The following is a 12,727-nucleotide window of genomic DNA, read 5'->3' on the forward strand; positions in this document are numbered from 1 at the left end:
CCTTGCTGTGTTCTTGTAGCAGGAAGTTTCCTTTCTAGGTTCGTCAGTTCCTAACGCAGAAGGAGAGCCACCATCCAGAAACCATTCTCCATGGCCCCTCAGGAAGAGCCATTCAAGATTTTCAGGTAAAGCTGTGTCTTCAAGTTCTTCTACAGAGCTGAAGATGGTGTCACACTGTCTGAAGTTGTCAGTTCACCTTTTTACCCTTAAGAATAGAAGGTGAAAAAAAAGAATAGAAGGTGGCACATGTCACACACACACACACACACACTGTGCCATGGTAGGAGCGTGTATTGCTGAGAGGAAGTTCAGTTCAGTTCAGTAGCCCAGTCATGTGACCCCATGGACTGCAGCACGCCAGGCTTCCCTGTCCATCACCAACTCCTGGAGCTTGCTCAAACTCATGTCCATTGAGTCAGTGATGCCATCCAACCATCTCATTCTCTGTCATCCCCTTCTCCTCCCAATTTCAGTCTTTCCTAGCATCAGGGTCTTTTCAAATGAGTCAGTTCTTCGCATCAGGTGGCCAAAGTATTGGAGTTTCAGCTTCAGCATCAGTCCTTCCAGTGAATATTCAGGACTCATTTCTTTTAGGATGAACTGGTTGGATCTCCTTGGAGTCCAAGGGACTCTCAAGAGTCTTCTCCAACAACACAGTTCAAAAGCATCAATTCTTCAGTGCTCAGCTCTCTTTATGGTCCAACTCTCACATCCATACATGACTACTGGAAAAACCATAGCCTTGACTAGATGGACTTTTGTTGACAAAGTATTGTCTCTGCTTTTTAATATGCTGTCTAGGTTGGTCATAGCTTCTCTTCCAAGGAGTGTCTTAATTTCACAGCTGCAGTCACCATCTGCAGTGATTTTGGACCCCCCAAAATAAAGTCAGCCACTGTTTCCACTGTCTCCCCGTCTATTTGTCATGAGGTGATGGGGCCAGATGCCATGATCTTAGTTTTCTGAATGTTGAGCTTTAAGCCAACTTTTTGACTCTCCTCTTAAACTTTCATCAAGAGGCTCTTTAGTTCTTCTTTGCTTTCTGCCATAAGGGTGGTGTCATCTGCATATCTGAGGTTGTTGGTATTTCTCCCGGCAATCTTGATTCCAACTTGTGCTTCCTCCAGCCCAGCGTTTCTCATAATGTACTCTGCATAGAAGTTAAATAAGCAGGGTGACAATATACAGCCTTGACGTACTCCTTGTCCTATTTGGAACTAGTCTGTTGTTCCATGTCCAGTTCTAACTGTTGCTTCCTGACCTGCATACAGATTTCTCAAGAGGCAGGTCAGGTGGTCTGGTATTCCCATCTCTTTCAGAATTTTCTACAGTTTGTTGTGATCCACACAGTCAAAGGCTTTGGCATAGTCAATAAAGCAGAAATAGATCATTTTCTGGAACTCTTTTGCTTTTTTGATGATCCAGCAGATGTTGGCAATTTGATCTCTGGTTCCTCTGCCTTTTCTAAAACCAGTTTGAATATCTGGAAGTTCACGGTTCACGTATTGCTAAAGCCTGGCTTGGAGAACTTTGAGCATTACTAGTGTGTGAGATGAGTGCAGTTGTGTGGTAGTTTGAGCATTCTTTGGCATTGCCTGTCTTTGGGATTGGAATGACAACTGACCTTTTCCAGTCCTGTGGCCACTGCTGAGTTTTCCAAATTTGCTGGCATATTGAGTGCAGCACTTTCACAGCATTATCTTTAAGGATTTGAAATAGCTCCACTGGAATTCCATCACCTCCACTAGCTTTGTTCGTAGTGATGCTTTCTAAGGCCCAGTTGACTTCACATTCCAGGATGTCTGGCTCTAGGTGAGTGATCACACCATCATGATTATCTGGGTCGTGAACATCTTTTTTGTACAGTTTTTCTGTGTATTCTCACCACCACCTCTTAATATCTTCTGCTTCTGTTAGGTCCATACCATTTCTGTCCTTTATTGTGCTCATCTTTGCATGAAATGTTCCCTTGGTATCTCTGATTTTCTTGAAGAGATCTCTAGTCTTTCCCATTCTATTGTTTTTCTCTCTTTATTTGCACTGATCACTGAGGAAGGTTTTCTTATCTCTCCTTGCTATTCTTTGGAAGTCTGCATTCATATGGGTATATCTTCCCTTTTCTCCTTTGCTTTTCACTTCTCTTTTCACAGCTATTTGTAAGGCCGCCTCAGACAGCCATTATGCTTTTTTGCATTTCTTTTTCTTGGAGATGGTCTTGATCCCTGTCTCTCAGAGAAGTGAGGCACCTTAAAGCAGGCTGTGAAGAAGACATTATAACCAAATTTTGAAATGATCCCACTGTAATAGTAGATACCCTGTCCCCTCATAGTCAGCTTTTATTAGAATAATTTTGTGCACATGACAATGAGGGAGTAAAATACTAATATATAACTTCTAGGGTATGGTTTTTTGGGGTCAAGACAGTCTCAGTAAGATTTCATATTCTTAGGGTTCTGAGCCCTGGTCATTGAGAACTGATCTCTAGCATGAAGACTTAATCAATTTATTTATTTTTGGCTGTGCTGGGTCTTTGTTGCTGCATGTGGGCTTTCTCTAGTTGCAGCAAGCAAGGGCTACTTTTGATTGCTGTACGGGGCTTCTTGCTGGGGTGGCTTTTCTTGTTGTGGAGCATGGGCTCTAACGTGCGCGGACTCAGTAGTTGTGACTCAGTCACTTAGTTGCTCACCTGGGATCGAACCCATATCCGTTGCATTGTCAGGCAGATTCTTAACCAGTGGGCCACCAGGGAAGTCCATCCTTTAATAATTAACATCCAGTTTCCTAAGCAGCTTAGGTCTTTAAAATTCCCATATTAGGTACATCAGAAAGTAATACTGGAAAAGGCTGTACTGCATTATGCTTACCATGTGATGGAACTCTAAACATTTTGTAGATGAGAAATTAAGCTCAGACCAGGGTAAATGGAGGCAATAGAGTCTGAATTGAGACCTGATTTCTGAACCCACACTCCTAAGTATAATCACACTGCCATGCAAAGGGACATTAAACTTCCTGTAGTTTATTTCATCCATTTCTGTCTGTAGTGAAAACTAGCTAGCTAGCTTATGTAAAGGCCTTATGTCTGTGAGATTATAGGTGCTGAGCTTTGTAAAAATTCCCTCTCCACAGTTTTATCAATGATATGTCCCAAGGTGGAGTTATCAGAAGGAATGTGGGTTTGTGATCCTAACATCTGGTACAGACTGTCTTCCAAATCCTAGTACCTTAGGCAGTAAGAACAGACAGGGACCAGAATAGTAGCTAGAAGAGGTATAAAAGTACTGGGGACGGGAGCAGAGAGCCAGTGTCTGGTATTATTCCAGCATATACTAAACTCCCCTGAGTTGATTATTATAGGTTTGTCATAATATAAGGACTGCTTCCCTTTGGTTTGCAACTATTCACTGAATATTTACTGACTACCTTGTATGTCAGATGCAGTGCCAGATGTTTAAGCTCTGTCAATGTATCTTAACCTTAAAGATCCTCACCCAAATGGAGCTTACATTAGGAGGAAAATGATGACACATAAGAATTACAATTTTAAATGATCTTAAATAGAAATAAGTGCTATAGATAAAAGAAAGAGTAAGGGGGGTCAGAAGTGCCAGGATCAGCATACGTTCAGCTCATTCATTCAAGAAATACTTATTGAGCATCTACTGTGTGCCTGGAGATGTAGCAATAAGTAAGATGGATGGGGTCTGCTCATGGTTTAAATCTCCACTGAAAAGTAAATAAGCATGGAGTAATTTAAATCAATAGTGGACAAGGACAGGTGTGACCAGGAGTTTAAAGGAAAAATTACAGTCATGGGGAATATCAGAGAATACTTACCATTGATGTCTAATTAACTGAGTAAAAATGTATTGAACTTACCACCAACTGTAATTAGTTGATTAAATATCTACTGAAAAAAGTATTCCTGGGTAGCTGAAAACATGCACATGTAAGAATTACATATACCTCTGATTTTAATTTAGTGATATACTTGCCATAGAAATGATGAAACATAAAACATTTTTCTGTTGTTCTAGTTTGGCATAGCTGTGTGCTTTTCCTACAGCTAAAAAATAGACAAAAATGCAAAAACAACTATCTGAAGATACAGAGGAATAAAATCAGGTGGATTGTGGAGAAGCAGCCTAGACACAGGAATGAAGGCAAACTAAAACCAATACCAGACTCACTCTACAATAAACACTAAAGGAAGTTCCTCATACTGAAGGGAAATGATAACATGAAGGAAAACTGGATCTCTAGGAAGAAAGGAAAAGCAAGAAATGATAAATATCTAGATAAATATAGAAAAGGTTTTTTTCCCTGTAAGTCTTTAAAATATACAGATATATATATATACTTATAAACAATAAATATAACATTGTCTGGGGAGGGTTTCACTGTATATAAATGCAATCCATATGAGAACCATAAATTAAAGGTTGGGGGTTATTTGACCCATATGGTTGCCATGCTTCTAGATTTTACATGAAGTGGTACAATTCTTATTTTAAGCAGACTATGAAAAATTAGTTATGTATGACTTCCTTGGCAGTCCAATGAATATTTAAGACTCTGAGCTTCCACTGCAGGGGACATGGGTTTGATCCCTGGGTGGGGAACTAAGATCCCACATGCTGAATGGCACAACCAAAAAGTTAAAAAAAAAAAAAAAAAGTTATGTATATTTTAACTCCTGGAGTAACTTAACCAAAAACAAAACCCAAAAAAGTATTAGCCAAAAATCCAAGAGATGAATTAAGATACTCAAACAATATTAAAAATTTTTAAATTCAAATAATCCAAAAGAAGGCAGTAAAGGGAGAACAGAGATATAAAGAAAAAGAAGGGCAAACAGAAAACATAAAATGGTATACATAAAAGGGCAAACAAAAAACAGAAAATTAAATATCTACTGAAAAAAGTATTCCTGGGTAGCTGAAAACATGCACATGTAAGAATTACATATACCTCTGGTTTTAATTTAGTAATATATTTGCCATAGAAATGATGAAACATAAAACATTTTTCTGTTGTTTTATCATATCAATAAAACCTAAATCCCACCATATCAATAATTGTTGTTGTTCAGTCACTAATTCATGTCTGACTCTGCAACCCCCTGGACTGCAGAATGCCAGGCTTCCCTATCCTTTACAATCTCCCAGAGCTTGCTCAAACTCAAGAGCATTGAGTCAGTGATGCTATCCAACCATCTCATCCTCTGCACATGGGTAGGAAGACTCGATAGTATTAAGATATATATTCTCCCTAAATCCATCTGTAGTTTCAGTGCAATCCCAATAAAAATTCCAGCAAAGTTTCTTATAGGTATTGACAAACAGATCCTAAAATGTATGTGTATAACCAGAGCAAATTTTTAAAAGATGAAAATTGGATGACTTACTCCATTGATTTCAAGAATTGCTATAAAGCTACAGTAATCAAGACACTTTAATATGGGCAAAAAGATAAACACAGAACAATGGGACCATGCAGACAATTCAGAAATAGATTAATACATATGGTTAATTTACACATATTTTTATAAAGGTACAACTTAATGAAGAAAGGAAAATCTTTTCAGCAGATAGTATTGGATCAACTGGACATCCACATGGGAAACCTTGAACACCAATCCTTATTTCACTATCCACAAAAATTAATTCAAAATGGATGACAGATTCAAGTAAAGAATCAAACTATAAAATTTCTAGAAGAAAACAAAATTTTTGTGAGCTTGGACTAGATATGTATGGTCTTAGAGTCTGTGTTCACCAGGGATTGAGGGCCTCCAGAGTAACTGCCATGTTTTCTATAATTAAGTCAGTATGATGAGCAGCTCCCAAGGGTTTAGGTTTATTAGAAATACTGGGCTCTGAAGGGCTGCTAAGCTGCACCATGTTACAGAACAGACTCCTGTGTCTTTCTGTTCTAAAACCTACAGACACACTTTTGTGTAGCCTTTAGCAAAGTGAGCCATTTGTAGACATGATCCCTGTATGTCAGTCAGGTCAAGTTTATTCATCTGTATTAATCCATTTAATCTCAACAGATCATTTTTTGGTTCTCCAAAACCCTTTGAGGTAAATAAGGCAGATTAATGATTCCCTCCCGCCCATTTTTTCACATGAGGATGCTAAACCTCGCAAGGAATTTGTGTGCAAGTGGGTGAAGTGGTGATGAGCTGGCTCTGAAGCCAGAGCTGCATTCAGAACCAGAATCCCCTACTTCCTAGCTGGAAGTAGGGGATTCTGAGGGCAAATTCACTTCTTCCAATTTAATAGGTGAAGCAGGGTATCTCCTTGCTTCTAAGGTTATTAATATGTGCTTTCATATGTATTCTTTTTGTGTGAACTTCTTGTGCATACACTTCATAATTTTGGTTAGGCTGCTTACCTGTTTCTGAATCATTTTTGGGTCTGTACCTGTTTTAACAAGGAAACTAATAGATTACTATAATTCCTCATTACTCTTTAGATTCTATATCTAGAATCAAAAAAATACTGTGGGTTAGCAGATTTTTAAAAACTCTCAAAGAAAACAGAACTTTAGATAAAAAGAATAAATGATTTTAAATATACATAAATATCAAACTGTTCAAACAGGTAGTTTGAGAAAACTGGTAAACAGACAAGAAAACTGGTGAGCAAACGGAAAAACAGGTGCTTTCATGTACCACTGACATGAATATAATCAGAGTGATATTTTTGGAGGGTGGTTTATCAGTATCAGAACTGAAAATGCTAAGGATTTACTCCCACTGAATTACTCACAAAAGCATTTTATACACATAGGAACGTATGCTGAAGCACTTTTTAAAACAGCAAATAACCAGAAATAATCTAACCACAGAAGGCACTAGACTGGTTAATTATGGAACATCTATAAAGTAGATAATTTGTTCAAAATAATGATATGAATTGTGGTGACCTTTTACCTTAAGACATATGACATGAAGGTACATTAGCTAGGGGGAACAGTACAGAACAATGTATACCAGTGTATAGAAGACTAAACAATATACATGCAGATATATGCTGATATGAATATTTACATTTGCTTCTGAAAGAAAACAAGTAACTGCTAACTGCCATGGAGGAGGCTTGGCATTTTCTTTACCATTTGCCTTGTCTTACCAAGTGCATGTCTTGCTTCTCACATTAAAAAAAAAATATTTATTTATGTATGTATTTGGTCGGGTCTTAGTTGTAGCATGTGGGATCTTTCATTTGTGGCGTAAGGGACCTAGTTTCTCAACCATGGATTGAACCCAAGCCCCCTGCATTGGAAGCCCAGTCTTGGCCACTGGACCACCAGGGAAGTCCCTTACATTTATTTTTAAGGGCAATAGGGTAGTCATTCCCTTTATAGCTTTTGTTTTACAAAATATTGTTTAAAAGTTGAATTTTAAAACCCTGAAGTTAAAAAAAATTATGTTCTCCCTTACTCGTCCCCAGAGATTACACGAGGCAACATTTCCCAACAGTTTTTTCAGAAGAGGTACTGCAGCCAAAGGTGGGGAAAGGCCCAGCTCTGCTGACACCTGCCAGGTCTGGCCAGGATGCTTCTCCATTACAGACCAGGTCAGTGAAACAGACCTCCGTCTCCCCTTCCCCCGCTCTTTTGGTATAGATCTATATGGATCACGGAACAATGAGAAGCATGGACTAACTTCTTAGTCGTTGCTGTGGTTTCTATACTGAACTACACCAAAAGGGAACGTTTTCAACCAGCTTCACTCTCAGGTTGGAAAGGACCACTTACAAAATACAAAGTGCTTTACAGGCAAGATTTGGCCTAAAGTTTTGTGACTTTAAGACCTCCAGTTTTAATAGTTGCTCCTGCTATTGTGTAATGACACGTATATAAGTATGAACCCCCTGTATAGTTCCTACATCAAGTCCCAGTCATCACTGCTGATCAGGGAAAGGGGCTACTCACTTAACAGATGGTCAGGGTTTTTTTTCTTTTTGGTCTGCACCACATGACTTGCAGATCTTCCCCCTATCAGGGATCAAACCCAGGCTCCCTGCAGTGGAAGCATGGAGTCTTAACCACTGGACTGCCAGGGAATTCCCTAAAGATTATCTCTTGCTGTCTCATTATTTATGAAACCCCACACTGAAAAAGGCAAAGTATCTGAAGGCCGGGTTCATCTACACAGTGTTTTTATTTTTATTCAACTATAAGCAAACAGCAAAATTAACACAATATTCACCAACTCCAGAACAGTTTTCTTTTTTAAACCAAAGTGTGATTAATTTAACAAGCACAGACTTTCAGATTCTGATAACCTCTTACCCAACCCAGCCCTGCTGCTCATCTAGATGGCCAGGCTTTAACAGCAAAGCAATTTCTTCTATGGAGCTTTTTCCAGTATTGCTCTTTAAAGGAGCCACAGTGGGACACTGACACGCAGTAACCAGCCTGAGACGTTGGGGGTCCCCTGGTTGTCTTGGTGAGACAGAGCCGTGAAAACACATGCCAGTAGGTACCTTCACACACAATTCTGTGCTCAGGGTCACAAAGGCGGAGACAGTCAATCTCTTTTTTGTTTTCAACCTCCCTTAAAGACTCTTTGAAGTTCTGTTCTAATACTGCAGACCTGGTCTTTTTACCAGAATTTTTTTTCTTCTTTAAAGTCTGGGTTGTTGTTCGTCTATTAACATTTGGATAAACTGCATCACAGTACCAAAGAATCCCCCACCAAAATGGAGTTCAAATTTGATCAAAACATAACCCCCCTAAAATTATACAATACAGGCAGAAGGAAAGAAAAGTCACCCTAAATCTAAATCTGACCACTCAGGGCTTAGGCAGAGAGATGGGGGAAAATCTACATGCATCACTAAACTGAAACACTGTTTGGGAACTCTGGGACGGTGTCCATCTCCTCTACTTCCCAGACAGCTGCTCGTAGAGCTTGGGCACATAATCATCCCATTCGGCCTGGTAACACGTGCCGGCCACTGGGGCCCCAAGCTCGTACTTTTTGCGGAAAGAGGCCACCTTGAATTTGCCACGGTGGTCTCCAGATCGGTTGCTGAGAATGGGCTCATCACACTTCAGTGGTCCTTCCTGCTCGTAAACCAGCCAGACATAGCGGTGCAGGCCTGGGGGGAGAGGCAGAAGGGAAGACATACACATAGCTAAGCATCTGAGAGGGAGATGTCACCCATTTTCTGAGAATGCACCAACTCGGAGGGACCCAGACCACCCCCCATTTATGAGAGGGGGCTAAGTTCACTGCAACTTTATTCACAACAGCCTGGAGGTGAAAGCACTCCAAATGTCCACTGACAATTGAAAAGATAAACAAAATATAGTATATATGTACAGTGGAATATTATTCAGCCTTAAAAAAAAGGCAGGAAATCCTGTCCCATGCTACCACATGGATGAATCTTGGAATGGTTCTATCAATACATATGGCATGAATCTTATATGGAGCTACTGAAACTTTCTTTCAGTATACTGCTGAAATACTGCTGATTAGAGTATAGAAGTTTTTCAACCATTTTGGACTTCTATGACTCAACAATTCTACTCCTAAGTATTTACCCAAGGAAAATGGAAACATGCCCATAAAAGGACAAGAATGGAAATAGCAAATTTATTCATAATATCCAAACACTAAAATACAAGCCAAATGTCCAGGGAATGGCTACACAAACTGTGGTATATTTGCACAAGGGAATACCACTTGGCAATGACAAGGAAGGAGCTACTAATCTCACCTGGATGAGTCTCACAGACACTACCTTAAGTCCAGAAGACCAGTCACAAATGCATACTGCATGACACCATTTATAAGAATACAAGAACAGCAAGAGTAATCCATAGAGAGAAGAGCCAGAACATGATTAGCTCTGGGGAAATTTAACTTAAAAAGTCCCTTAAGAACCTTCTGGGGTGACAGAAACATCCTACATCTTATTTCCCATGGTGCTAACATGAATTTATGCACCAGTCAATATTTATTGATTAAACCCTTCTGATCTGTGTTTTATTAAATGTAAATTATACCTTACTAAACAAATGTGAAAAGGAAAAAGAAGTGAGTCACTGAAGCTTTTTTGGTTAATGAGAACACAGCTGCTACTTGAGAGAACTGCTTTATTCTCATAGGTATACTTTCCATAATTAAATTGCCTGATTTTATAACTGGCTCTAGAGAACTTAAAGAGATGCTTGGGACAGAGGTCCCTCTTATGAATGCATGAGAGGACTTTGAGCTTCTGGGCCTATAGATAAAACACCAGGTCCCTTGTCAGGGACCTTCTTGTACCTCTTCAGAGTAACTTATGGGTGAACAGTGTGTACAAGATCAAGTGTTCTGCCTCATTCCAGTTCCTTGTTCCAGGAAATGGCAACACCTGTCAGGCACAACATGATAACAGCGCATCTCCCACCATTAGCCTAGGCAGCACTGATCCAACTTGGCAAGGTCCAATACACTATTCTCTAAAAGAACGTCCATCTAACCAGTACCATGGTTCTGGCCACGTGACACTACAGTGGGTCTGAGTGTCCCCGACAGGCAGCTGCTTTAGAGGGGAACGGAGTTGCCTAAAATCTTCACTAGGGTAAGGGCTCTCATAAATATAAAACTCTAAAAGCTAGACTAGGATTTTGTAGCACTTTATATCAATCCTAATATGCACCCAGGCTCCCCTCCCATCTCCTTCCAAATGCAACCTTTACTGACCTGTGCCCTTGGGAGGCCCAGAGCCCACATAATCGGAGAGAACCGTGCCACTGCTGATGTTGTTGCCCTTCATGTTGACCACCAGGAAATGGTGCCATTCCCTGCATGGAGGAAGAGAGGACCATCAGCATCACAGGAAGTCGGTACATACTCACAGGCGAAGTCAGCCAACAGAACTTTAATTAGGGACACCAAAGTCTGAATTTCATGTAATGTCCACATGTCACAAAGTATTATTGCTCTTTTAAAAATGTTAAAATCATTCTCAGCTCATGGGGCTGTACAAAAACAGGCCTGGGTAGATCCAGCTCTCGGCTATTCTAGAATCTTGCTCTAGGGAGCAAAAAGCACACTCAGGTTTAAGCATGGAAGTGAACACCCCAAATCAAGTCTATTTTTTCCCACACAGCATGTCCAGCAAGGGACTTACACACTGCAAGAAGCACTGGGTCACACTGGATGACCCACTATTCCCCATCTTTCTCCAACTTGCCTGTATTTGGGGTCCTTCCTGCTGGGAGCATCCGGATCTGTCAAGACCAAGGTGTACAATTTACCTGGATCAAGGCCATCCCATGTAATGCTGGTGGGCCGGTTTTTAACCTGTAGGAAGGAACAGATTTGGAGCTTAAAAGTCAGAAATGCTGAAGAAACCAGCACTCTTTCTTTGACCTTGGATTCCTCAAAGGTCAAGCACAGAAATTATTAATAAAAGCTCAACTGTACTGACTCAACAAAGAACCCAGAACTGATGTTTAATATGCGTTATTTATTTTAGTCCCAACAACACTATGGGGCTAGTATCCTAGCATGTTATTAACAGAAAGAGGTGGGTCAGGATTTCAAGGGTTGCTGACTACAACCTTACATTATTTGGAATGACACAATCTCTAGACTGGAGACCACATTATCTGGGGCCTGCTAAAGTGAAATCTGAATTAAGTGTATATTTAAAAGGGCAGAGAAAACCAAGATGGATAGACGTGGACAGTGAGTTTGGCAAAAAGAGGCTGCCAGACGGGCACTTTACACACCCAAAACAAGAAACTCTGTAAACATCTAAATTAATAAACCATCTGAGCACTGTTTATTCGCACTGCTGCCCCGAAGCTTCAGGACCAACTACTGGCCACGGTGTCCGGGCACCTAGTTCCCCCACTTGGCAGCAGCCAGAACCTGGTTAGGCCTTAGCCAAGTGGGGTTGGTGGGCCGGGGGTCAAAGGCCAAACCGTAAAACACGGCCGTTACCCTCGAGCCTTCCAGCTGCAGAACGCACCTACCTTTGGGTGGCTTCCAGCTCCAGACCGTTAAAAACAAAGGAGGAATCACAGGGCTCTACTGCTCACTGGTTACATAATGAGTCAAACGCCCTCGGGTGGGGCTTTTACTCCCCACACTGCGGCCTAATATTCCGGGCCGGGAGGGGACGCTCTGGGGGCGTGAGCAGCCACTGCCCACTTCCTCCGGGGGAAGGCCTCCTCCCCTGCCTGCTCCTCGAAGTCCCAGGAGAGTGTATCAATTTCTTCCACAGGGGAAGCCCCGCCCGCCACGTGCCAGGTTCCGGGCGCCGGTAACGGGGAGGGAGCGGTCAGCAGGCCTGCGGCTTAGGCACCGCGACTCCCTTCCCTAGGTAGATCCGGCGCACTAGAGACCGGAACGTCCTCCCCACTTCCACTGGGTCGCCGACCCACGGACCTGAGAGTCTCCCAGCCTCCAGCAGCTGCACCCCTTCCGCCCTCGGTACCTGGGTGGGTGTCAGCACTTTGCCCAGTTCGTCGACCTCCGCCCCGCCGTATTTGACCTGCAGCGGGTGCTGCGGCCGCTCATCCACTTCCTGCAGGCTCAGAGGCCCGGACCACTTGCTAAGGTCCACCGGCATCGCGGAGCCGAGCGGGTCAGACAGCAGAGAAAGCGGCTTGTGGACTCACAGCAGTCTGCACACTACCGAAGAACCTCAAGTCACACGGCCGAGGAGGGCATGCGCCTGAGCCACCGCCCCGCCTCATCCCTGCTCCT

General features: G+C 41.8%; 1 protein-coding gene across 1 annotated transcript; it reads right to left on the reverse strand.

Annotated features, from left to right (window-relative positions):
- Nucleotides 1-8,154: 8,154 nt before the first annotated feature.
- PEBP1 (phosphatidylethanolamine binding protein 1) lies at nucleotides 8,155-12,703 on the reverse strand. The gene is made up of 4 exons (XM_019977720.2): nucleotides 12,456-12,703; nucleotides 11,205-11,314; nucleotides 10,712-10,812; nucleotides 8,155-9,116 (listed from the first exon to the last, which is right to left on the reverse strand). The coding sequence occupies exons 1-4, from the start codon at nucleotides 12,588-12,590 to the stop codon at nucleotides 8,899-8,901; spliced, it is 564 nt and encodes a 187-aa protein (XP_019833279.1). The 5' UTR covers nucleotides 12,591-12,703; the 3' UTR covers nucleotides 8,155-8,898.
- Nucleotides 12,704-12,727: the final 24 nt, after the last annotated feature.

This window comes from Bos indicus, chromosome 17 (genome assembly GCF_029378745.1).
Source record: "Bos indicus isolate NIAB-ARS_2022 breed Sahiwal x Tharparkar chromosome 17, NIAB-ARS_B.indTharparkar_mat_pri_1.0, whole genome shotgun sequence".
Taxonomy (NCBI): Eukaryota; Metazoa; Chordata; class Mammalia; order Artiodactyla; family Bovidae; genus Bos; species Bos indicus.